Consider the following 26,972-nt stretch of genomic DNA (forward strand, 5'->3'; position numbering starts at 1 on the left):
AGTTTTTAGAGATCAGGTTTAAGTAATGGACACAGTTCAAGGAACAGGATAATATAATGGACACAGTTCAGGGATCAGGATTAAGAAATGGACACAGTTCAGGGGTTAGGTTTAAGTAATGTACACAGTTCAAAGAACAGGATAATATAATGGACACAGTTCAGGGATTAGGATTAAGAAATGGACAAAGTTCAGGGGTAGAATTAGGTAACATAATTAAAGGGTCAGGATTTCAAGGTCGGAACTCTTAACCCTGACCCCCTAAACTCTTAAGTTTCACACTCTCTTGAAGCCCCAACAGAAAAGGGAAATAATGGCGCAAAAACTAACCATACATTATAGCAGCAGTCCAAAAATTAGATAATAAAATGTTTTTTTAAAAAGTAATATAATAAGTCCTGGCAGTGGAGAAATATGGGTTTGATCAAAATTATTATATTGCACCAGCGGCAGCTCCCTTGGGAGTAGAAGCAATTACTCTGAAAGACAATTGGAGAAAGAGACAAGGTGCCCCAATCTAAGTGCAGTATATAAAAACAATTTAACGATGCTAAAATAAAAGGTGGCCAAGTGTCTACTCACAAATATGAAGTGAGAATCAGGCATGTGAGGTATATGTAAAGATCCACGTTCACAGATTGAATCCACTGTAGAAACACTGGAGGTGTCCCAACAAAATCCGGAGGAGATGGCCCAGATGGAGGTACACACCAAGATGTCCTGTATAGCCTGCAGATGCTGAGTGCCGTCTAATGCAGGAAGTGCAGAGGGTCCTGGGCGTGAGGCTCGATGGATCTGCCGAAGGGTCAGCCGTTCATCTTCGGGAAACCAGGAAGCACAACAGGTGTGGAATGTACGTCGGGAGATGCTGGAAAGTGGAAGGACAAACCAGACAAACATGGACCTTAACATATACCTTGCATGCCTGATTCTCACTTCATATTTGTGAGTAATCACTTTGGCCACCTTTTATGTTAGCATCATTAAATTGTTTTATATACTGCTCTTAGATTGGTGCACCTTATCTCTTTCTCTACCCTTTAAGCTTCACCCACTGTTGAAGCAATGCAGCCTCACCCTCAATTTGCCATGCTGAATCTTTGAATGTCGTGTCGCACCCAGGCTATTTTGTTTCTATACCTTCAAAGCATGCCTCTTGAGAGTGTATAAATATTTTTTTTCTAAAAGAACATAAAATAAAATGAAAGTGTGAATTTGTGGGTGTGGCTATAAATAAGGGTGTGGTTTTGTTAGCTTGGTTAGTAGGATGTGCCTGGATTTTTTTTTTTTTTTTAGGTCACGTTTAAACTGGGGTGGAGGTGGTTTTGGGGTGGTAAAATCAAAAAGGTGACTAGCATTTTACCTGCCCCCCTTCCCCCCCCAAGTTGCAAAGGCAACCATACAGGGGCAAATACATACCACCGATTTAATGCTGCAGATTGTTGTGCAGAACCCCCCCCCCCCGTCTCATTTAATAGAGCAATATAAAGGATTCTACCTGCCTGCCTGTCAAACATCCTCTGAACAACCATCCACTGTGGATTGCTCTTCTGAGGGCTACTGCTAGTAGGGAAAGGTGTATACTCAATAACAACTTGTTAGCTATTACAAGCTCTTTAAATGTTTTTTTATAACTAAAATGCTTAAATGCTGTTAAACAATATGTTCTTTCATGTGCCTGTTATATTTATTTAAAGATGTCAGTGGCATTCAGTGTGGAGATGGAGCAATGTATTTCTTATGTGAACCTGTCTTGAGGCTCAATATGAGGATGTTATGTAGCTGTTCTGTTATATTGATTAAACCATTGTGCAGTGATTACAAGCCAACTCCGCTAGTCTGGCAGTCTGTTATGGATTCAGTTAATGCACAAAGTTCACGCACAGTGTGTACCATCATCTATGCAAGATAATGTCCACAACACTATATTTAGAATCCAAAGCGCCAAACAAATCTAAGTGATACAGATATAGACATAATGGAGACAATTTAACAATAGATCAAGTGGGGTTATCACTGTGGTTAACGCAGACCAGAGATTAATAAATGTTGCTTCCCAATACTGTTAGGCACATGTGTCAGTTGTATTTCACAAGTAAAAATGTAGTTCTCCAGTGTATTTAAAGCAGGTAACATAATTAAAACTTACCATTTTCTCCCAAACGATTACCTTCCCCTACCAGCTCTGCCCCACCAGAAATGTAGTTTATACTAAACCTAAGCCTGTTGTCACTTTGATCACTGCAGCTGGAATAGAGACCAGTGATCCAGTGATGCTTTGTTCCATAGACCAACTGGTCCCTTCCTCAGGCAGAATAGAAATGTCTTCATCACTGAGGCAGGCAGGGCAGGACTTACCATTGGGCTTGACTGGGCTCAAGCCCATGGGCCCCGCCCAATAGGGGGCCCCGCCGAGATACATAGCCAAGTGCACTCCACTCACAGTCACACCCAGTCCCGACCTATGATGGACATAACACAGGGACTGGGCGTGACTGTGAGCCGAGCACTACTCTCGGCTCTGCTCGGGACTGCGAGAGGATCCGAGAGCCGTCGAGAGAGGATCCGAGAGCCGTCGAGAGAGGATCCGAGAGCCGTCGAGAGAGGATCCGAGAGCTGTCGAGAGAGGATCCGAGAGCCGTCGAGATACACAGGACTCTGTATCTTGGAGGCGTTATTTTTAAACTTCAAGACTGCAATGACAAGGCTGCAAATGACACTGGGGCAAGGCTGTAAATGACAAGGCTACACTGACAAGGCCGCAAATGACACTGCCAGGCTGTATTGATGGGCATTTAAATGCAAGTTTTTTTCCTTAAAATTCCCTCCTAAACTTGGGGTGCATGTTATATGCTGGCGCGAGTTGTACGCCGATAAATACGATAATGTATAGAAGGTAGGGCCCGAAAGTGACTCAAGCCCAGGGGCCTCCACCACCCTAAGTCCTGCCCTGGAGGCAGGTATGTGGACACTCAAAGAAGGACTCTGCCAATGCATTGTAGAAGATTTGGGATGCAACATGCTACATGACCACTAATTTTGATGAATTAGGGCAGCTTCACACCAGAACATGGTGTGGAAAACGTGCATTTCTTACGTGTTTCCTGCACTGCATTCAAAATGCACTGCCTTTGTGATCTGATGTCGGTGCCCATATATTGTTAATGGCACCCTAAATGCAGATTGCATACGTAGTGCACAGTATTGTGTAGTTTTTTGCGGCATATTTTTCAAAAGTAGTGCAAGCATTACTTTCTGTGCGATGCGGCACAGGCAGACAAATGCACAGGAACATGCACTGCATTCCTATGCAATGCTTGTGTGAACCAGCCCTTTAAAGGGATTTTAGCTTTTTTTTTTTTCAGCACGGTTTTAAAGCAAACATAAAGTCTGAGGCCGCGTACACACGGGCGGACTGTTCGCCCAACTTTGTCCGTCAAACAGTTTCGGCAAACAGTCCGCTCAAACTTAGCATGGACGGACATGGCCACACACGACGGACGAACAGTTTGCTGAAACCGTGCGCGATGACGTGAACGGCACGTACGACGGGACGAAAAATACGACGTCCTATACACTGCATTATAGCTTTCGGCGTGAAAATCCTTTCTGAGCATGCGCGCAACTTTGTTTGACGAACAAGCCTACACACGAGCGGACTGTTCGCTGAAACAAGGTTTCAGCGGACAGTTTTTCGGAAATTCCGAAAAACCTTGTCCGTCAAACTGTCCGCTGAAACTGTCCGCTGAAAGCCCACACATGAGCGGACTGTCCGCCCAAACACTGTTCAGCGGACAAAGTTGGGCGAACAGTCCGCCCGTGTGTACGCGGCCTGACAAACTCGTCTCTTATCCATTGTTGTGAGGTTAACTAGCTTTTTTGCTGGCACTGACATCTTTAATCTTTTCTGGATTCATTGTCTTCAGTCACCTTGATTGTCAGACCAAGATGACATAGAATACATGCATGTGCATGGGATTAATCCATCTCTGTGCCAAGGCATGCTGTGAATGTACACTGTTAAGTTGAGCATGCACAGCTAGTGTACATTTAGCAGAAAAGGATCTGGCATTTAGACATAAACAGTCTCTTCTGCAATAAAAAAAAACCTGCTGTCACATTACCTGCTAGCAGTTTTTATCATTTTTATTCACTTTGCTTTCATTGGTAAAGTAACACTTGGGGGCCAGGTGGCATCAAAGGGGACAGAAAATTGCCTGTAACCTTAAAGATAAATATCTGGCATCAGAACTAATTCAGGAATGATTAATAACTGCTGCAGACTACTGGTTTTAAAATGGTTGTAAAGGCTGAAGGTTTTATACCTACATGCATGAATGTGAAAAAAACTTGAGTGTGCCACTCCCCCCTCAGCGCCCCCTAACACTTACCTAAGCCCAATCTTGATCCAGCAATGTGCACCAGAGCCAAGGCTCTCCTGGGTCTCTCCCTCCTGATTGGCTGAGATGCAGCAACTGGAGTCAGTGAGGCGGGAGCAAGGGGTCGAGGCTGAGCCATGCTCTCTGTGACTTATGGATGCAGACAGCCAGCTCGGAAGAGAGAACACACAAGTGCCCCCCACAGCAAGCTGCTTGCTATGGGGGCACTCCGGAAGGGGGAGAAGCCCAGAGCGCCAGCGGGGGACCTGAGAATAGGAGGATGTGGACTGCTCTGTGCAAAACCACTGCACAGAGGAGGTAAGTATAACATGTTTTTTTTTTGTTTTTTTTAATACTATTTTTTTCCTTTACAATTACCTTAAAGCTAAACACCAGCTATACAATTTTTATAGGGTTTTTTTTTTTTTTTAACCACTTAAGCCCCAGACCATTTTGCAGCTATAGGACCAAGGCCTTTTTGCGATTCGACACTGCATCGCTTTAACTGACAATTGTGCGGTCTTGCGACGTGGCTCCCAAACAAAATTGGCGTTCTTTTTTTTCCCATAAATAGAGCTTTCTTTTCGTGGTATTTGATCACCTCTGCTGTTTTTATTTTTTGTACTATAAATAAAAATTGAGCGACAATTTTGAAAAAAATTCAATATTTTTTACTTTTTACTATAATAAATATCCCCCAAAAATACATAAAAAAAAACTTTTTTTTCCTCAGTTTAGGCCGATACGTATTCTAATACATATTTTTGGTAAAAAAAAAATCACAATAAGCGTTTGATTGGTTTGCGCAAAAGTTATAGCGTCTACAAAATAGGGGATAGTTTTATGGCTTTTTTATTAATAATTTTTCTTTACTAGTAATGGCAGCGATCAGCGTTTTTTTTTTTTTGTGACTGCGACACAGCAGACTCGTCACACATTTTTGGGACCATTGGCATTAATACGATTAAAAATGCACTGATTACTGTAAAAATGTCACTGGCAGTGAATGGGTTAACCACCGGGGGCAGTGTAGGGGTTAAGTGTGTATTTATTTATTTTTTTAACTGTAGGGGGGTGTGGTTTGGCATGTGATGTCACTGATCGTCTTTCCCTATAACAGGGAACAGACAATCAGTGACAGCCTCACTAGGAAGCATGAGGAGAGGTTTGTTTTTCACTTACCTCTCCTCGTTCTTCAGCTCTGTGACCCGATAGCGGGACATTGGCGGCGATCGGGTCCGCGGGTCCCACGGTTCACGGCAGCTGGAATAGAGCCCAGTCATCCAGTGATGCTTTATTCCATGGACCAACTGGTCCATGAACTTGCCTCTCCTTGTTCTTCAGCTCTGTGACCCGATCGCGTGCAACCCATGGCTGGGCACTTAAAGGGCAACGTACCTGTATGTGCTTGTGCCCAGCTGTGCCATTCTGCCGACGTATATCGGCGTGAGGCGCTCCTCAAGCGGTTAATAGTGTAAAAGGGTTAGCGTCTGTGACAGGAACAGTAGCAACATTTCAGATCTCACACAAACACCTTTATCAGGCAGTAATGTTAATGAAAACACTCCTTAAATAGTAAACAGTAATTTAACTTTGTGCCTCCCATCTCCAAATAACACCAGTTACTTAATACATAAAATAATCATCACCGTGAGCATATAAATGAAGATATATACTGTTTTATATGCACACATGGGGTACTTACCAAAAGCAAGATTGTAAGATAAGTAGTACACTTGGAGAGAAAAAGCATTTATTCCCAATAGGAATAAATCACAATAAGAGTGATGAAAAAGACACAGCAGGGGCACTTTCGGATGAAAGGCTGCGTGGCTTCAGGCAGGACCCCACAGTGAAATTCACTGGAATGGGGACAGAGGTAAGTATTCGACCAGGCTGTCTTCACTCCCTGGGATGGGGGAATACCCTATCCTCTTCCAGTCCTAAGTATGACATTTTTCACATCAAAATCAGCATGTTTTTTTTTTATTTTGCTAGAAAATTACTGAAAACCCCCAGATATGATATATTTGCTGTGGTGCTTGGCTAATGTCAGGTAAATAATAGGGACATTTGAAACCCGTGATAAAGGAACAGAGGGAAATTAGACTCTTTTATCAAATTAGATGCTTTTAGCGTGCTGCATGCTTCATCTTCCTCCCATGATTTATGTGACGAACAATAAGTAACTGCATACGTTTAGTAAATGCATAGCAAGACTAAACGGCTCTCCTCCATGTAGGCAATAAATTGGTAATGCAGAAAATGACACCATCATTTACCTGAATATTAAATGGAAGTACTGTATCTTCTCCTGTCTTCTCTGGACCCACCATGTCAGTCATCTTGTTCCTACTATACTGATTACAAGAAGGATAGAGTGTTTTAGCAATATAATATGTGGCAGGTCACTTATTTTTTATTTATTTTTTGTCTTACTTTATAGCTTACATGATCCATTAAGTATTTATTGTGTTCTGTGTGTTTCAGGTGACAAATAGGTCTGTGGAAGCCTTTGCAGAACACTGCCCGGAGTTGCAGTATGTTGGTTTCATGGGCTGCTCTGTCACCTCACATGGGGTTATCCACCTTACCAGTGTAAGTATACTAGTTTACAAACCAATAATATACTGTCTTGTCTTTGTTAGCCAAACAAACAAGTACATGTTGTTGTTTTTTTTTTTTTTTAAGCTTAAAAATCTCTCCAGCCTTGACTTACGAAACATCACTGAACTGGACAATCAGACGGTGGTGGAGATAGTGAAAAAGTGCCAGAATCTCACATCACTCAATCTTTGCCTGAATAGAAATATCGACGACAGGTAGCCTTTGTATTCCAACTTGTTTTTATTTTTTTTACATGCAATAATGAAAAGCTATGATTTGTATGCCTTCCACACTGGTTCTTTACTGCAAGTTTAGAAAAGCTTGATGTATTTGATTTTTTTTTTTTTTTTATATAATTTTTGTTATACATATTTAAAGTTATATTTAACCTTCAAAGCTGTAGTGCTAGCTACTGCACCTATTTGTCTATTGTATTTCTAGTTCATAAGTCGTTTACCCATGCCACAGTTTATTTCTTGTATTATAGTATGATCCAGAAAACTAAAAATGTATGATTTTCTGGCTTTGTTTTGTTCATGAACAATACAGAAAACCAAAGGGGAAACTGCATATATTGGGAAGAGTTTATGTAATTTAGGGCCTGCCCTCTTGTTTTATTTGAAAACCTTGAGTGAGTAAGCAGGCTTGCACTGACTGTAAGCAACAGCTTCGTTCCTTTACATGTTTCATGTTAACTTCATCTGAAAGCTTGACAAATCTCACTTTGTGCTCTTTCATATAATGAATATATTATCTAAAGGCAACTGTAACTCAAAATCATGCATTTAATATATCAAAAAAGAAAAGGCACACTGTTCCCAATATTATAATTAGCATGGTATTCCAGTACTGTAAAGTTCCTCCGGGGTTTGCCTTCCGTATTGCTTATGTGCTACTTTTTTCTGTCCAAAGTTCAGAACCGCATTTGCAGCATGATGATAAAATCATATGGTTCGGACTGGTGATGAGCTTTACTGGGTCAAGCCTATTTTGGCCCAAACACACTCAAAGCTGTCACATAAAAGGAGGCCACTGGTCCGATCTTCTGCGGCCACATATACCAAAGGGGAGCTTTGGTATATGTTGGCTACATCATTGTCTTAATACGGCCATATCTGGGCTAAAGTATTTTGCCAAATATGACCGCATGGCCACATTAGGTCAATGTCCCCAACATCCATGCCCTTTTGTTATGTGCGACTCTGGGGTGGGGAATTTCCCAGTAGAAGCGTACTGGGCCAGTGGCTTGCTCTCCGTTATGACAGATTCTCTTGGGTTCAGGCCAAATTAGTTTTGGCCCAAACTCTAATCACTAGCCCTGACAGGTCATTAAGCTGAAGAACATAAATGCTTATCCATTTATGTTAAAACAGTTAAAACAGCGTACTGTATATACTATTATAATTCATTTAATACCTAATTCTAAGCAAATTTTACTAATTTCTCCATGTATACAGAACTAATGCATTTATGGTTTTAAATAGTAAGCTGATAACTACTTAATAGAGATTTATTTTAGATTTTTTTTTCTGTGTTCTCCATCCACAGCTTACATAAAACTGACACAATTTTCTGACACGTTTTCTAGATTGTCTTGTATTTTACAGTATGTTTACTAGGCCATATCTCAGCAGGGATTGACACCATTTTAAATTAAACATGTCAACTGGAGCAATGCATCTGTAGTTCTGCTGCCATTGCATGAGACTGTGCAGTGTGTTTTTGCCTGAGATATCCCAAGGGTGTTTTATTTTCTTAAACATAGCAGCTGTTTCTATGCTGTTTAAGCATTCACTTTCCTTTTATGTCTTTGTCTCTCTGGTGAATTTATCTTATTGTATTACATTTCGTTTTCCATTTATTTGCCCAATATCTGCGTTGTGTCATTCTTAGTCAGTGAGCTGTATGCCCACTATATAAACACATTTAGAAATATAAATACAAAACTTTTCCCTGAGCAGTTCTACAACATTTTGCCTTGAAGGCACACCCTAGGGTGTTGCTCTGTGGTTTTAGCAACATGAAGGACATGCTTTCCCATTTTGACAGTATGATAATTGCTCAGCTCTGCTGCTACATACATTTGTACAGTATTTCAAGAAAAACTGCACTAAGCATATGTGTGTACTGTACTGTGTATGTCTGTATATGTACAGTATATGTGCTTTTTATACAGCAACAGGTTTGATCCACTTTTGGTCATTGTATCTGTATAGGAAGACCCACGGTCTGTAGGGTAGAAGGCTTCAAATGATAAGTCGCAGTCTCATTCCTAGATAACTAAAGGTTTGATAATAAAATATTTTTGTAAAGTATAGAAATTTCTTTTACATGTAAAATATGAAATAATTTATACATACAAGAACCAGAAGACATGGATTCTGTATGGAAAATGTTATATATGTATGTATGTATATATATATATATATATATATATATATATATACATACATACATACATACATACATACATATATAAAATTTTCCATACAGAATCCATGTCTTCTGGTTCTTGTATGTATGTGTATTTGTATTTTATTTTTTTCTTTATTTGGCTTAGTAGATCAAGGTTTGGGATTGGCTTACCATCTTAAACAAGCTTGCATATCTCAACGGCTCAATGCCTCAATGCCTTCAACCATCTGTGGTAGGCCAGGGTCAGCCTGTAAGCGGCATACGTTTTTAAATTACTTCTTCTCATTGCGTGGTTACTTCTTCTCATTGCGTGCATTGTCTCTGAAATAGCTATAGTGGGACTCTGGCTAGGTACATAGCATAAGAGTATCATTCACATACCTTTTCAAGGCCAGAAACATTAGGCTTTATAGAACAAAAGGCCTCAACCACTACCCCATAAGGTAACAGGTAGATCCACTTACTTTGAGGCATTCCATTAAGGTGTTACTAAACCCACAACAGTAAAATCAGCATCTATATGCAGTAAAGCATGGTTGCTATACTCAATGTGGAACCTAAGGAGTTAATCCTCTGCATTGTGTAAAAAAGCTGCTTAATCTTATATTCAAATATCCTCCCATCCCTGCACTGTCCTCCCTGAACGAATGTCTGGGTAAGACAGGTCCTTTTGGAGTCAGACTGTACTTGCTTAGGTGAGTGCATGCGATCAGCACAGGACCAGACAGAGGGTCAGGAGCCCTGCAGGCTCATGGGACAGCTCAGTGCAATATGAAAGCCCCTCCTACAAGCTTCACCAGGAACTGATATTAGTCACAAGACTGCTATATACTGCTGATGAGAGAAGTTATTTAGCAGTTTATAGTTACTAAAATAATTGCATTTCCGAATGCAGGGTCCTGGGTTTATAAACATTTTAAGCAGTTTTGGATCTGAAACTCCTGGAGGTACAACTCCTGGAGGTCCTGTTGATAGTCAGCTTGTTAAAAGATTTAAAGGCTTTCTCTACTGGTTGTGCTTTATGACTCCTTTTCTAATGCAAGATAATCACTTGTCTGGCTAATCAATATAGCATGCTTGTTTAAGATCGTTTAGAAGGAAAACATTGAACATTGAGCACGTTGAAAGTTTAAGCAGAACTTGGAAAAAAAAAAAAAAAGTGCCTAGGTGAGTTGTTCATTGCATAAGAGACAGCTTTTCTACATTAAAATCTGCTTGCCTGCAGACTTTTAAAATTCTTTATATAGTACACTAAGCTGTGCATGCTTAACTCAGTGTATGCACATGCCCAGTTTTACTATCCTAGGTTGATCCTGTAGGACGAAGATGTGGAACCTGGAAGAAGTCTGTGGCATGGATATTTGCATTGCATAACTTTGGAGCTTTACTGCAGGAGAGATGTAAAGTGATTGTAGTATGGGGTGGGATGCCAAGTGATTTTGCTGCAATACAGTTTAGCTAGTGCTGTTTTAACCCTATTCCTACACTTGTTTGGAATCAGGAATGAGAATGGAATAATTAGCATACACAATAGCTTGTATAGACGGTGCTTTTATCTTTCGTGAATGCACACAATTAATATATAATAATGTGGCATAAAATGTATACATGTGTGAAAAGGGCACTCATAAGAATTATTATTTAACATGCAAGACACATTTGATGTTCTGATAATTGCATGCAAATGTAGTAATTTTACATGATAGTCTTTCTGTGTGCTTAACCACTTGCCGACCGCCGCACGACGATGTACGTCGACAGAATGGCACGGGCAGGCATAAGGGCTTACATGTACGTCCTTGCCTGCCCGCCGGTCGGGGGCCTGATCGGTGCCTGCGGCGGTCGGTATTCGTTCGGGAGCGATCCCGGACGAGGGGACGGCCATTCATTCATGGCCACCCCCTCGCGATCGCTCCCGACGAATGAAAATGTCCCGTGACATCACTTCCTCTCCTGTAATGTAAACACAGGAGAGGAAGTGATGTATTCTCTCCTCCGTGTCGGTATTTTTCGTTCCGGCACCGAGGAGAGAGCATCGGTGAGTTGCACAAGCACTACACTACACAGTAGAACATGCCAGGCACACTCACACCCCCCCTTTACCCCCCGATCACCCCCCAATTACCCCTGCCCCCCCAGTCACAGTGACACCAATTGCTTTTTTTTTTTTTTGCATTGGTGTCATTTGTGACTGTAATAACTGTTAGGGCAGTTAGGGTTAGCCCCCTTTATTTCTAATGTGCCCCCCTAACCCCCCCAATAAAGGTTTAACCCCGTGATCACCCCCCCCTCGCCAGTGTCACTAAGGCTGGGTTCACATTGCAGCGGTTTATGAGAACGAATGTGATTCGCACCGCACTGCAGTGCAAATCACATCCGATCTCTGTGCGATTCGAGTTCAGCCATACAGATAGTATGGCTGAATTCGTGTCGCACCCGCCGCACCCGCCGCAAATTCGCACGGGACCCTTTTTTTGGCCCGCAGCAGAATCGGATCGCATGGGTGTTCACACCATGCGATCCGAGTTTGCAGATCGCACTGCGATATGCGAACTGATCTGGGGGTGTCATTAACATTTCACTGACACTCCCAGCAGTTCGCATAGGGCAGTGTGAACTGCCGCCGGGAGGAATGCGATGCGGGAACCCGCCGCGGATTCATGGCGTTCCCGCATCGCTCCAGTGTGAACCCAGCCTAATAAGTGATAATTTTTCTGATCGCTGTATTAGTGTCACAGGTGACGCTAGTTAGGCAGGTAGGTATTTAGGTTCGCCGCAGCTTTTTATAGCGCCAGGGACCCCCATATACTACCGCATAAAGCCCCCTGATTTCCCCCTAGTTAACCCTTTCACCAGTGATCACCATATAACTGTTACAGGTGACGCTGGTTGGTTAGTTATTTTTTTATAGTTTCAGGGCACCCGCCATTTATTACCTAATAAAGGTTTAACCCCCTGATCACCCGGCGGGTGTCATTTGTGACTGTAATAACTGTTAGGGCAGTTAGGGTTAGCCCCCTTTAGTTCTAAGGTACCCCCCTAACCCCCCCAATAAAGGTTTAACCCCGTGATCACCCCCCGTCGCCAGTGTCACTAAGGCTGGGTTCACATTGCAGCGGTTTATGAGAACGGATGTGATTCGCACCGCACTGCAGTGCAAATCACATCCGATCTCTGTGCGATTCGAGTTCAGCCATACAAATAGTATGGCTGAATTCGTGTCGCACCCGCCGCACCCGCCGCAAACTCGCACGGGACCCTTTTTTTGGTCCGCAGCAGAATCGGATCGCATGGGTGTTCACACCATGCGATCCGAGTTTGCAGATCGCACTGCGATATGCGAACTGATCTGGGGGTGTCATTAAACATTTCACTGACACTCCCAGCAGTTCGCATAGGGCAGTGTGAACTGCCGCCGGGAGGCATGTGATGCGGGAACCCGCCGCGCATTCGTGGCGTTCCCACATCGCTCCAGTGTGAACCCAGCCTAATAAGCGATCGTTTTTCTGATCACTGTATTAGTGTCACAGGTGACGCTAGTTAGGCAGGTAGGTATTTAGGTTCGCCGCAGCTTTTTATAGCGCCAGGGACCCCCATATACTACCGCATAAAGCCCCCTGATTGCCCCCTAGTTAACCCTTTCACCAGTGATCACCATATAACTGTTACAGGTGACGCTGGTTGGTTAGTTATTTTTTTTATAGTTTCAGGGCACCCGCCATTTATTACCTAGTCTCACTAGTGTACCCCTAAATTTAGGGGTGTCTACTTTCCAAAATGGGGTCATTTGGGGGGGGGTTTGTGCCATCTTGGCATTTTATGGCCTTCAAAACTGTAACGCCCTTAGAAAGCCTGAAGGCGGTGCTTGGTTTTCGGGGCCCCGTACGCGGCTAGGCTTCCAAAAAGTCCCACATATGTGGTATCCCCGTACTCAGGAGAAGCAGCAGAATTTATTTTGGGGTGTCATTTCACATATGCCCATGGCATGCGTGAGCAATATATCATTTAGTGACAACTTTGTGAAAAAAAAAAAAAGTTTGTAATTTTCCCGCAACTTGTGGCAAAATATAAAATATTCCATGGACTCAACATGCCTCTCAGCAAATAGCTTGGGGTGTCTACTTTCTAAAATGGGGTCATTTGTGGGGGTTTTGTGCCATCTTGGCATTTTATGGCCTTCAAAACTGTAATAGGTAGTGAGGAGTGAAGTCAAATATTTACGCCCTTAGAAAACCTGAAGGCGGTTCTTGGTTTTCGGGGCCCCGTACGTGGCTAGGCTCCCAAAAAGTCCCACATGTGGTATCCCCGTACTCAGGAGAAGCAGCAGAATTTATTTTGGGGTGTCATTTCACATATGCCCATAGCATGTGTGAGCAATATATCATTTAGTGACAACTTTGTGAAAAAAAAATTTAAAAAAATTAAAGTTTGTAATATTCCCGCAACTTGTGGCAAAATATAAAATATTCCATGGACTCAAAATGCCTCTCAGCAAATAGCTTGGGGTGTCTACTTTCTAAAATGGGGTCATTTCTGGGGGTTTTGTGCCATCTTGGCATTTTATGGCCTTCAAAACTGTAATAGGTAGTGAGAAGTGAAATCAAAAATTTACGCCCTTAGAAAGCCTGAAGGCGGTGCTTGGTTTTCGGGGCCCCGTACGCGGCTAGGCTCCCAAAAAGTCCCACATATGTGGTATCCCCGTACTCAGGAGAAGCAGCAGAATTTATTTTGGGGTGTCATTTCACATATGCCCATAGCATGTGTGAGCAATATATCATTTAGTGACAACTTTGTGTAAAAAAAAAAAAAAAAAATATTTTTTGTCATTATTCAATCGCTTGAGGCAAAAAAATAAAATATTCAATGGGCTCAACATGCCACTTATCAATTTCCTTAGGCTGTCTACTTTCCAAAATGGGGTCATTTGGGGGGGTTTTGTACTGCCCTGCCATTTTAGCACCTCAAGAAATGAGATAGGCAGTCGTAAACTAAAAGCTGCGTAAATTCCAGAAAACGTACCTTCGTTTGTAGATGTGACAACTTTTGCGCAAACCAATAAATATACAATTATTGACTTTTTTTTACCAAAGACATGTGGCTGAATACATTTTGGCCTAAATGTATGACTAAAATTGAGTTTATTGGATTTTTCTAATAACAAAAAGTAGAAAATATCATTTTTTTTCAAAATTTGCGGTCTTTTTACGTTTATATCACAAAAAATAAAAATCGCAGAGGCAATCAAATACCATCAAAAGAAAGCTCTATTTGTGGGAAGAAAAGGACGCAAATTTTGTTTGGGTACAACATTGCATGACCGCGCAATTACCAGTTAAAACAGCGCAGTGCCAAATTGTAAAAAGACCTCTGGTCATTTACCAGCAAAATGGTCCGGTCTGAAGGTGGTTAATGTTCTTGTTCAGGGCAAAAGAGAAGATGGTTTCACTGTGTGTGATATAGCTTGCCTGGAACTAGCAGGAGCATTGTGTAGTATTTTGTAGTACAGCCATAGTAAACTGCTTCAGGTAAATTTCTAAATGGTTGTCAAGTAAATCAGTATATAGCTGCTATTTGTGTCAGTGTATTATGAAAAGCCTATGGCTTCATTCACAGTGCAGGGGGAAACCATCTTTCCTACCACAGTTAATTGTTGTCTGTGTGATTACATCCAAATATTGGCTGCTGTGTCTGCTTTCAGCCTGGTATTTCTTTGTACGAGCAGAGCTGCTGCAGCTGTCTGCATCCACCTATACATCCTGCTACAAGAGTGGAGTCTTATCTTACACTTCTTTTATGCCTTTAATCACTCAAATAGGAAACATAAGGGGGATACAAAGACACTGAATTTCAAAAGAGCCAACTTCCCTAAACTAAAAACTTTCCTATAAGGCATAAATTGGGATAAAATCTTAGGAACAAAGAACACAGGAGAGATGGGTTTGCTTTAAGTGCATATTCAATAAGGACATTATCCAGTGCATCCCATTTGGAAATGAATTTGAAAGAGCGAACAAAAGTCCTGGATGGCTTAACTCAATGAAAAAATGCATATAAAAGCAAAGGGGAATGCCTTCAAAAAATACAGGGCTGAAGGATCATCATCAGCATTCAGACTTTATAAAGAATGCAACAAGAAATGTAAGGGTGCAAATAGGGCAGCTAAGATAGAACCTGTAAGACACATAGAGGAGGAGAGCAAAAGAAATCACAAAAAATTCTAAAAGTATTTTAACGGTAAAAAAGGGAGGAAAGGCCATATTGGCCCCATAAAGAATGAGGAAGGACATCGGGTTACAAAGGATGGGGAGATGGTGAAGGTATTGACTTTATTCTTCTCAGTCTTCACAAGGGAATCGGAGGGCTTTAGTAACCAAGCAAAAAGAAGTAAGGGAAACCTCAGATGAGGGAACCCTGGGACATAAAGTGGCTACTAAGGCAGCAAAGGGCAATACTGGAGTCTAATAAAAATACAAAAGAGTTTATTCAATTTAACAATGTGGGGAATAAAAGCATGGCTCATGTTACTGAGAAGTGGGGTTACATCTACACTGGTTACAATTTATAAAGTCCCACACTATTAGAATAGAGTGTGGTACACAGACACATCGACCATACAGACATGTAAAGACAAATTACAAACAAATAACAACAAAAGGTCCAGACGCCAGATTATCATACAAACGGGAGAGCAGGAGCCTGATAAGTGGCCAAAAGAGCTCACAGACTCGCTTGGAACTATTGTAGCACATTCTGCGGTCGTTACATATATCTTCTGTTCGCACCTGGCATCAAGCATCAGTGTCACTTCACCTGGCTATGGATAGCCTGAGACACACATTACGGACCCCATGATTGCGACCCTGAGACTGGAAGGTAGTCGAATCACAAGCTACAGAATCTGGTAATGTAGGATTGCTTCCTTGCCTCAAGCCCTGCTTCAGAACCACTATGCCTATGTGCTTGCTAAGCTGACATACAAGCTGTCCATCAAGCGGTACTCTTTTCTATTGTGGTCAGCACTTCTGGGCATTGCTAGCTACTGACATGCATGTGTCTATGTTTGACTGATGCGCATATGACTATATCTGGCATACCGGTGAATTCATGAATCGGAAGAACTGCACACGCGCAGGCATTTACTCTAAGATCTAACACTGTTTGCCTTCCAGGAACAGGAACTAACAGTCAATTCAGTACACATAGGGATTCAATCTGAGACCAACGATTTATTGTATATCAGTGATCAGCAGCCATTTCAACAGTAAATTTGGTGCATCTATTCAGTGGTCATTATAATATGCAGAACATTACCTGTTTGTTGCAGGACTTTAAGTGACAGGAGCAATTTCCACACATTTTCATTTGACCACAGTAAATGCATCTTTAAAACATATGGGCTCAGAGGCTTTATGCACCGATTAATAGTTTGCAATCCCATCCCAGGAGCCCCAGTACTAGATACCTTCCGTCTGGCATACAGCAGGCTTTCCACATTTATAGCTTTCCCTCCATCAGTGAACCTGTCACTTTTTTGTTTTGTATCTGTGGCTTTAGTAACCAAAACTGCAGTGTTTATCCTCATGATACATCACAGGAACCACCCTCATGGCTAACAGAGGACAGAATTAGAACTCGACTTGGCAAACTTAACATTAATAAATCACCGGGACCAGATGGCTTGCACCTGAGGGAACTCAGTCAAGTAATTGCCAGACCATTGCTCCTCACTTTTGCTGACAGTCTACTCACTGGAATGATACCAGCAGATTGGAGAAAAGCCAATGTGTCACCAATATTTAAAAAGGGCCCAAAATACATCCCTGGGAATTACAGACCAGTTAGCCTTACATCAATAGTATGCAAACTCTTGGAGGGGATGATAAGGGACTATATACAAGATTTTAGTAATGAGAACGGTATCATTAGCAGTAATCAGCATGGATTCATGAAGAATTCATGGACTGAAATGTGGCTAAAAAGATGAGTTCAGAGGGTGGTGATAAATGGAGAATACTCAGAATGGTCAAGGGTGGGTAGTGATGTCCCACAGGGTTCTGTACTGGGACCAATCCTATTTAATTTATTCATAAGTGACCTGGAGGATGGGGTAAATAGTTCAGTCTTGGTATTTGCGGACAATACTAAGCTAAGCAGGGCAATAATTTCTCCGCAGGAGGTGGAACCTTGCAGGAAGATCTGAACAAATTAATGGGATGGGCAACTACATGGCAAATGAGGTTTAATGTAGAAAAATGTAAAATAATGCATTTGGGTGGTAAAAATATAAATGTAATTTATACACTAGGGGGAGAACCTCAGGAGGAATCTAGGATGGAAAAGGATTTGGGGGTTCTAGTAGATGAAAGGCTCAGCAATGGCATGCAATGATGAACTGCTGCTAACAAAGCAAACAGAATAATGTCATGCATTAAAAAAAAAATTAACTCCAGGGATACAGCAATAATTCTCCCACTCTACAAGACTCTGGTCTGGCCACACCTAGAGTATGCTGTCCAGTTCTGGCCACCAGTCCAGGAAGGATGTGCTGAAAACAGAGCAAGTACAAAGAAGGGCAACAAAGCTAATAAAGGGTCTGGAGGATATTGTGAAGAAAGGTTGCACGCACTGAATTTATTCTCTCTGGAGAAGAGAAGGGGATATGATTTCAATTCACAAATACCGTACTGGTGACCACACATTAGGGATACAACTTTTTCGCATAAGGGAGTTTAACAAGACACATGGCCACTCAATAAAATGAGAAGAAAATAGGTTGTACCATAAACTAGAGGGTTCTTTACTGTAAGAGCGGCCAGGATGTGCAATTCCCTTCCACATGCAGGGGTCTCAGTGGGGGTCATCGATAGTTTCAAAAACTATCGGATAAGCACCTTAACAACCACAACATACAGGGTTTTATAATTTAATACTGACTTAAAATCACACACATAGGTTGAACTTGATGGACTTGTATCTTTTTTTCAACCCCCACCTACTATGTAACTATGTACTGTATACAGCAGAGTTGTGAGTGCTTCTGTAGCCTGGTCATAGAGCATATCATGAAAACTCATTTTTACATGACCTTTCTTTAGATTCAAAATTTTTAGCACAGACCTGCACTCAATTTAAAGGTTAAGTTCAGTTTTAGAGCATGTCACGTGTTACACGCATATTTAAGTTCGCTCCAAGCCTCCCCTTTCTGTAACAGTGGGTGGCGGGGTCATCTTCAAAAATTGGCACAACTGTACAGAGCTCCACCTGCACAGCTGCGCTATTTGCTAACTGCAATCTCTGAATGAGAAAAGCACCCATCTGCCACCATGGTGGCAGTGTAGTTTTTCAAAGAACTGCAAGAGTGCTGATAAGCCTTGCATCTTTCAAGCTAAAGGCCTGTACAGAGTTATGGGCAGAAAGCTGTAGGACTTGTCTGACGGAGTCTGGCATTGCACTGATCACTTGGGCAATATTTTGCACAAGTAAATACTTCTATAAAAGGAGGAACCATTTGTTCTGTCTAGTTTATATTGCCAGTAGCGTTTCAGTTTTTTTTTTTTTTTTTTTTTTCCTTTTTTATACTAAACTGTACCCTATTGGAGTTAATGTAGAACTAAGGGCATTATCATTATGGATACAGTAAGGGAGGGTTAACTCCTGTCATTTTTTTTTTTTGTTATGTGTCCCATTGGAGAGATTTCCTTTCACTTTCCTGTCACTTACCCAAAATGGGAAGTGAGAGGAAATCCCTCCCAATGCGAGGTAATATCTAGTTGTCAGTAAAAATCTAGTATCCAGCACTCACAAATCATATATACAACAACCCCAACAGCTGGAGTAATCCTACTCCCCTGGGCAAGTAGACCGTATGATTAAAAGATACCAGCACTTCTATTATATCACACCTCTCTTCCCAGGAAATTATGTCGTTGGTCATGCATATGGCCAATGTAGCTAGTCTCTGTGTGCCCGTCTCCTTGGGTTCAACTCGCACACCGACCTTGCATGACTTGTTCTCCTGATTCCACAAAATGGCAGACATGGAGGAACCAATTGCAGCAGCACTAAATAATCCCTCCAAATTCAGAAACACATGGTCCTGTTAGACCTATTTTCAAACCACATCAGAATACAGCAGGCTTATGGGAGACCCATTGATTTGCTGCCTAATCGGGAACACTCAGATTCCGATATTAGACTGCCCACCTACCACTACTGTTCTCCAAGCATTTACACCACTGTTATAGAGGGGTGGGAGTGGGGATTGTAGAGGGGGGGCAGGGCACTCCTATGTGAGTGGTACACACCACACTTGGTACCTCATTTCTTAACCCTCTGACCCACTCCTCTCTCAGGCTCTACAGCCCTATCCTACTCCGCTCCCCTGTTCTTCTCCCCTTTCCCCTTCCTTCTCCCCCCTCTCTCAGTCCCTCCTCTTGTCCCCTTTCCTTCTTGCTCCCCCTTCTTTTTTTATTCTTTTTTCCCTTGTTCCTATTTTCTGTATCTTTTCCCCTACTTTTGTCTTTCACCCTCTCTTGCTGGAATTCACCCTCTTGTCTAGTCAGATCCCCCTTTGTGGAGTTTGACGGTCAAACTATTCTCCCCTCTTTTCTCGCGCCTATTACACTGGACTACTTCACACTGCAATACAATCCTACCCAAAAATCTTTGTTTTTACATACGCTTAGGCCCCACACCTAGGGTAAATCCCCCACACCCTAAAGTTTATTTTCTTTATCCTTATTGACAGCTTGTTTCCCTCCATGCAGTAACCAACTTTGGCTCCAAATCTCAAATATCTCCTCTTACACAGTGCTGTCATCACTGTACCTTTTAAACCTTTGTAATAATCTTTATAAGACCTTCTGCACTTGAATGTCAGAAATAATGACTGCAGCAATCAGACACAATTTTGTGTGCTCAATTGAGCTATATCTTTTCAGTAGCAACGATTAATTTAGGTGAGACATTCACAGCGATTACAAGGCTTAAGCTGCAACTCAGCTGAAGTGAATAGAAAACAAAGACGACAAGGTAAGAGAATGCTAACTGCTAACAAAGTTCTGTAGAGGAGCAAAACTCCCTATGACTACATTTCCTATAATGACCTCCTGGAGACGGCTTGTCATTTCAGACAATACATTTTTACAGCAATCACATTTTCTGTTTAGGTAACTGTGTTTTTTTTTTTTCTCTTATAAAATTGTGAAGCTTCTAATGTTCTTTGATTTACAGTTGTAACAGGGTTTTTGCGGTAGTTAATTTTTTCTTAACGCTGTTATCTCTTTATACAGATAAGCAGCTGTATTTACATATTAGAAAAGTAAAACACATACAAATGGTATTAAGCTTTTAATCCTGAAGATATCAGATATTTAACCACTTAAACCTGTGTCAATTTTGTACATTTTTGAACCTGTGGTAAAATGCAAATTTTAGGCCTGTAGATTAGTTAAAAGCGCAAAACATATATTTTCTATAAGCAGGGACCATGGAGTTTTTAAATGTTATGACATTAGCACACATGCTTAATAAACCCATATTTTCAGTAAAATTCACGCTACTGTGGCTACAATTTGATATCCAATTTTCATTGTGATTATATAGTGCAACTTGACTGCATTTTATTTGAAAATTGAGATGCTAAATAAGGTGGACTTTAAAGGCACGCGGATAATAAATCTAACCAAATATTACTACTTTTTTTTCATTTTATTATTCAAATATAAAAAAATAGAATAAGATTTCTTTTTCATACAAATATATATATAAAACAATAAAAAATAAAATTCTTTATCAGTAAACCCTACAAAAATAGATATTGATACCACATAGCAATTTCTATAGCAACATCCATAAATTAGAGCCCAAGAAAGGGTTTTCGATGATCTTCCAACAATAGTATGGGTATTTGGCAACTGTGGGTCCAAGTCCGGGTATAACAGATTATTTTACATTAGCTTGACATGTTGTGCATGAAACAAACGCTTCCTCAGGAGCAATAATTTCTAAAAATATATAAAAAAATACATAAACAATAACAGAACACATAAACAAAATTAACATTAAAATTACAGAATCAAATTGAAAATAACTAAGTCAGATGCCTTTAGAGTCAGTGGGCGACGCATGCAAACCGCCACCAGTGACTGAGTAAGCCAGGGCAAGAAACAAAATCACCTGGCAGGAGCATATTGATACCGAAAGAGTAAAAACTTTTATATATAGAAAAAGGCTATCAAGAATAAGGACTGAGAATTACATTAGTGGGTGCGTCGAAGATGGTAAATAAATTAATCTTGGGGCAGTAACCTATTATTAGTGTCAGTCTGTCTACATATAAACTGATAAGTAGCTCAAGATGGTAAATGTATGATAAATAGCGCAAAATGTTAAGTAATGGACTATTATGTGTATTTATCATAATTGTCCGTTGCTTACCATTTTGCGCTGAATTTTATTTTTTATTTTTTTATATATAGTTATAAAAAATAGAATAAGATTTATTTTTTATATATTTGAATAATAGAATGAAAAAAATTTAATAATATTTGGTTAGATTTATTATCCACGTGCCTTTAAAGTCCACCTTATTTAGCATCTCAATGTTCAAATTAATTACCTTTCTGGGACGCTGGCACCTCGTTATCTGTGCTTTCACGGTGTCACCCTGTGCAAGGTCTGTTTCAAATACAAGTCTATCTTCAAATTGACTGAATTTTATGTTTGGTTTTTATATTCTGTGGGGCCACAATCATCCTGGAATCCCACCAAAGCTGTACACAAAAAATATCTTTATTTCACACAAGCAGAATAAAAAAGGGAGCGACGCTGTGGACTCCTACTAGTGCATAAGGGCGACAAACTAAAATATCTACAACAAACTTAATGAAAGGATTAGTAAACTTTTACATAAAAACTGCCTTTGCAGAACAGGGGTGTTTGTAGATTAAAAACAATCTGTGCATCTCTAACTTTGAATAATGCCCAGGACATTGCTAAGTGAGGCCTAGTCATAGGTGCTCACCTCCACGAGTGATGGTGGAGGTGATTCAAATCCCCTCACATATCTTTTCTTTACTTAGATGCAGTAGCTTTGAGCTCATTATTGTGATGGAAGACGTGAGCAGTAATGACTAGTCCTCACTTAGCTATGTCCTAACAACATCCTGGGAGTATTCCAGTTAGGCTTCAGGAGGTACGTATGGCCTCCACGTATAGCAAGAACATTATTCCATTTTAGTTAGAGTTGCACAGTTGGTTTTTATCTATAGGCACCCTATCTTAACTGCTTAGGCAGTTTTTTGGTAAAAGTGAACTAATCCTTAAACATATATTGGTTAAGTTAAAACACTTTACAAAATAATCCAGAGTGGTTGACTGGGGCTAAACAGAAGGCAAATGTATTAAATACTTTCTTCAGGTCTGTGTATACAAAGGAGCATGAAGGAGCTCATTTCCATAATGGGGGTAGTAGTGACAGAGCCCCAAATGATCCACAATGGCTCAAAAGTGATATGGTCCAGAAATATTTAGACAGAATAAAGGTGTATAAAGCACCTGGACCAGATGGCATTAACCCACGGATCCTAAAAAATAAAAAAATTGGGCTCTGACATTTCAAGGCCATTGTTTCTAATATTTAGGGACTCATTATTGACTGGAATGGTACCACTGGATTGTCTCAGGACCAATGTGGTGCCCATATTTAAAAGTGATCAAAGTCTTTACCAAGTAACTATAGACCTTTTAGTTTAACTTCTATAGTCGGGAACTGGAGAGTTTTATAAAAGACCACATAGACAAGTTCTTGCTGGAAAAAAATAAATAAAAAAAATTATCATTAAAGTTTTTGTTACATTTTTGTTTTGTTAAATTTTTGCACTACAAAAATAAAAAAGACAGGGACATGAATATAATGAAACAAAAACAGTACAACAAAAATAATAAGAAGCACAAATGTTCGTATACATCAGATTTAACTGATTATATCATATTTCAGTTAGGTACAGGAAAAAAAGGTTCATATCGTTGATGTTGTGTTATATAATTATGGACTCTTGTATTTGTCTAAAAATCCAAAAAAGGTTGCGCTCAAAAAAATTTATAAATTAAATAACCTAAAAATAAATCAATTCTTGATGTGAACAATAAATAAATCCTGTGAACAAAAACTACCAATTCCAATAAAAATGTATTCAAATACCAATAAAAATTAATTCAAATATTAATGAACAGTGAATAAATAAATATCAGTTGCTATGAATCAAAAATAGTGAAAATTAATTCATAAATGTGTTCATAGGAAAAAAAAATCCATATAAATATGTGTCCACATAAAAATTTAAAAATAAAACAATAAATAAGTATATAACTATCACTGATAAATATTTTTGGTAAATATCACTGATCCCAGCGCTCTAAAGAAGAGGTTATGTTTTAAACTGCTATTATAACAGAAAATCACATAACACACAAATATATAGTATCACTTATTCCCAAGAAAATTGCAGCAAAGAATATACTATATTGACCGCGCTAAAAGCTAAAATGAGACGATCAGAAATTAAAGGTCAAAAAAGTTCATAAATTAGACCGGTGTGCTGAGAAAGAGTGTGGAAAGAGTGCTTCAATTAATATTCATAGGAAAAGAAAGGAGTCCATTTCCAAGTCCTCCACCAAACTGCCAGTGTGAAAAACTCAGTGCACAGTGACGCTCCCAATGGTAATACACTTACCAAAAGTATGAATAGATATAGGCACATCAAATATTAAATTTATATTATTTATATTATATGTGATATAAGAGCCTTTTATTGTGTACGTATGTTTTTAACGAGTGCGCATAAGTTTGTTTATTAAAACCAGTTTGCACTATGGATTGTTTTTCTGATCTTTTCCATATGTGCAATTACAACGTATTGTGCTGGTTGGAGAGAGGCTTAATTGAAGGTTTATTGCTGAGAATATCCAGGAGCAATTTAATATTTGATGTGCCTATATCTATCCATACTTTTGGTAAGTGTATTACCATTGGGAGCGTCACTGTGCACGGAGTTTTTCACACTGGCAGTTTGGTGGATGGCTTGGGAATGGACTCCTTTCTTTTCCTATGAATATTAATTGAAGCACTCTTTCCACAATTCAAGACTCAGCACTCCGGTCAAATTTATGAACTTTTTTGACCTTTGCTTTCTGATCGTCTCATTTTACCTTTTAGAGCTGTCAATATAGTATATTCTTTGCTGCGATTTTCTTGGGAATAAGTGATACTATATATTTGTGTGTTAATAAATAAAAATAAATATAAAAAATATGTATAAATCCACAGTCCGTGAAGAAATCAAGTGACAGCTGAAATGTTTTCCACAATAAAGGGACTTGTGCTGAAAGGATCCCACCACCAAGTGAAGTGTGCGCTTACCAGCTGTGAAAGCTTCAAACGCATATGGCCATAACCCGGCCGGGGTCTTTTCCTCAGAAGGTTCTCACCACACGATCCAATTGACAAATCCTCTGTAAAGGTCTCCCAGCCCTACTCTCCACTGGTACCAAATTATATTGTGAAGGGTAGGTAATTGTTTGCTCAAAAGAAGGAAATATTTGGCTGTCCATATGTCCCAGATTCTATCAAATTTCGCTCATTTCAGAGAATTAATTGCTAGTATTTGTTCAAAGGTATGGTGTTGAATTATTCTTGTCACATCAGTAATATTTATAGTTGGGGCAGTTTTCCATGGGTGGAATGCCAAGGATCGAGCCACTAGGAGTATGTGTGAGTCTACGGGTCTCATAGTGTGTGTAAATTTTTCTATTCCTATATGGAGTATCACTACCGTAGGATAACGCGGGTGGTGTAATTATACCGGTGATTAAAGTGATCAATTGAAATACCTGGTTCCAGAAGCTGGTTAATTCCCAGAACATGTGTAGTAGTTGTCCTTGGTGGTCACAGTTCCGCCAGCACATCGATGAGGTGTATGTGAAGAACTTGTTCAGTCTGCAGGGGGTGTAATGCCCTCTGTTAGTCACTCTGATTGTCATTTCCCAATGCCTTACACAGTGGGATGTATTCTAGATTGTGTGGAACGCCTTCTGCCATTGGTCATCTGTAAAAGTAGTGCCTATGTCTGTTTACCATTTGCTCATCGCCTTAGTTTTCTGGAAGGATCGTTTGTTCTTTAGGAGGTTGTAAAATATTCATATGCCCTTGCATTTAGGTTGACCCTGTGTAAGGTATTACCAGACTGTTGGTGGTATCTTAATTGTTGGAACTGGGTTGGCTTTTAGGAAGCTTGCAACTCGTATGCATGGGAAGTGTATGAGGTTCGGTAGATTGTATGTGGTCATTATGTTACTGCTCGATAAGGGTTTGTCATTAGTGAGTAGGTCCTGTATTGAGCGTATCCCATATGTCGGGAACTTCTTTAGTTATAGCATTGGTATTTTGGCCTCTAAAAGGCTTAAGGGAAATTGGTAGTCAAATGTGAGGCAGTTTTTTTTGATGTTGGGTTAATAAAAATATCCATGCATGTAGGGAGACTAGTATAGTGGGAGGGATGTTGCCGTTTTCCCAGGGTATCCAGATGTCCCCCATGAGTAGATCTTTTGAGGTCAGAAGTTTGAGCCATGGTTCTTTCTATTTCAACCCATAGTGGGGTACTGTCGTCTGTAAAATAATATTTAATTTGGTCAGGTCTAATTGCCCACATGTAGTCGTGTATATCTGCTAGTCCCGCACCACCTACTGTGAAATCAGAGTTTTTAGTGAGCATATAGCTTTCTTTGCTCCCCATAAGTATTTCCATGTTAAGGTGGAGATACATTTGAGGAAGTGAGATGGGAAGGGACTTGAGATTGCTCTAAATATGTAATGAATTTGTGGTAAGATAGTCATCTTGTAAGCTGCTAGTCTACCCATCCAGGATAATTCTTTTTTTTTGCCAGTTCTTTAGTCTGGGCTTCCAGTTTGGCCAGTAGAGGTTTAAGGTTTGAGTTGGCTAGATCTTTTATGGAGCTGGTTAGGGTTATATCCAGATATGGTATACAGCTTTCAGTCCAACTATAGGGTAAAGATTTTTGCAGTTTCTCTTTGTCTGTGATGTTCCTAGGTTAAGGATTAGGGATTTGGTGAAATTGGCTTTATAATATGAAATCTCTCCAAATCTCTTCAGAATTTTGTGAGCTGGTGGGAGTGATTTGAGTGGGTCAGATAATAGTAGGATGACATCATCTGCAAATAGATTGACGACGTGTGATTGTGATCCAAACTGGAAGCCAGAGATATTGACGTGTTCTAATGGTCTCCGCCAGGGGCTCTATCAGCAAGAATATAAAGCCAGAACAGAATTTAGAATATGGCCACAAAAACAAATTTAGATAGCACCTTTGTCATGGGGAATTCAGTGTGTGTATTTGAGCTTCTGAAAGGGACGGGAGATTTAGACCTTGGATGAATTCTTGTATGTTCATTATTGTGGGTTGGGTAGTTGAGGGGTCTTTTTGTAGGTTGTACAAATCGCTGTAGTAGGCTGTAAATTGATTAGCGATTTTTTTGTGGGTTTATGATTGTGA

The 26,972-nt window shown here is 40.3% G+C and overlaps 1 protein-coding gene across 1 annotated transcript in view; it reads left to right on the top strand.

Annotated features, from left to right (window-relative positions):
• Positions 1 to 26,972, top strand: part of FBXL17 (F-box and leucine rich repeat protein 17) — a 991,300-nt gene that overhangs the window by 271,473 nt on the left and 692,855 nt on the right. Inside the window, exons 5-6 of the mRNA XM_077462311.1 lie at positions 6,870 to 6,977; positions 7,071 to 7,201. Of these exons, the coding sequence (XP_077318437.1) occupies positions 6,870 to 6,977; positions 7,071 to 7,201 (239 nt within the window). The remainder of the gene's footprint in view (positions 1 to 6,869; positions 6,978 to 7,070; positions 7,202 to 26,972) is intronic.

The sequence above is a fragment of the Lithobates pipiens genome, unplaced genomic scaffold, assembly GCF_037356315.1.
Source record: "Lithobates pipiens isolate NorthernLeopardFrog02 unplaced genomic scaffold, aLitPip1_a1.2 Scaffold_3, whole genome shotgun sequence".
NCBI classification, from domain to species: domain Eukaryota; kingdom Metazoa; phylum Chordata; class Amphibia; order Anura; family Ranidae; genus Lithobates; species Lithobates pipiens.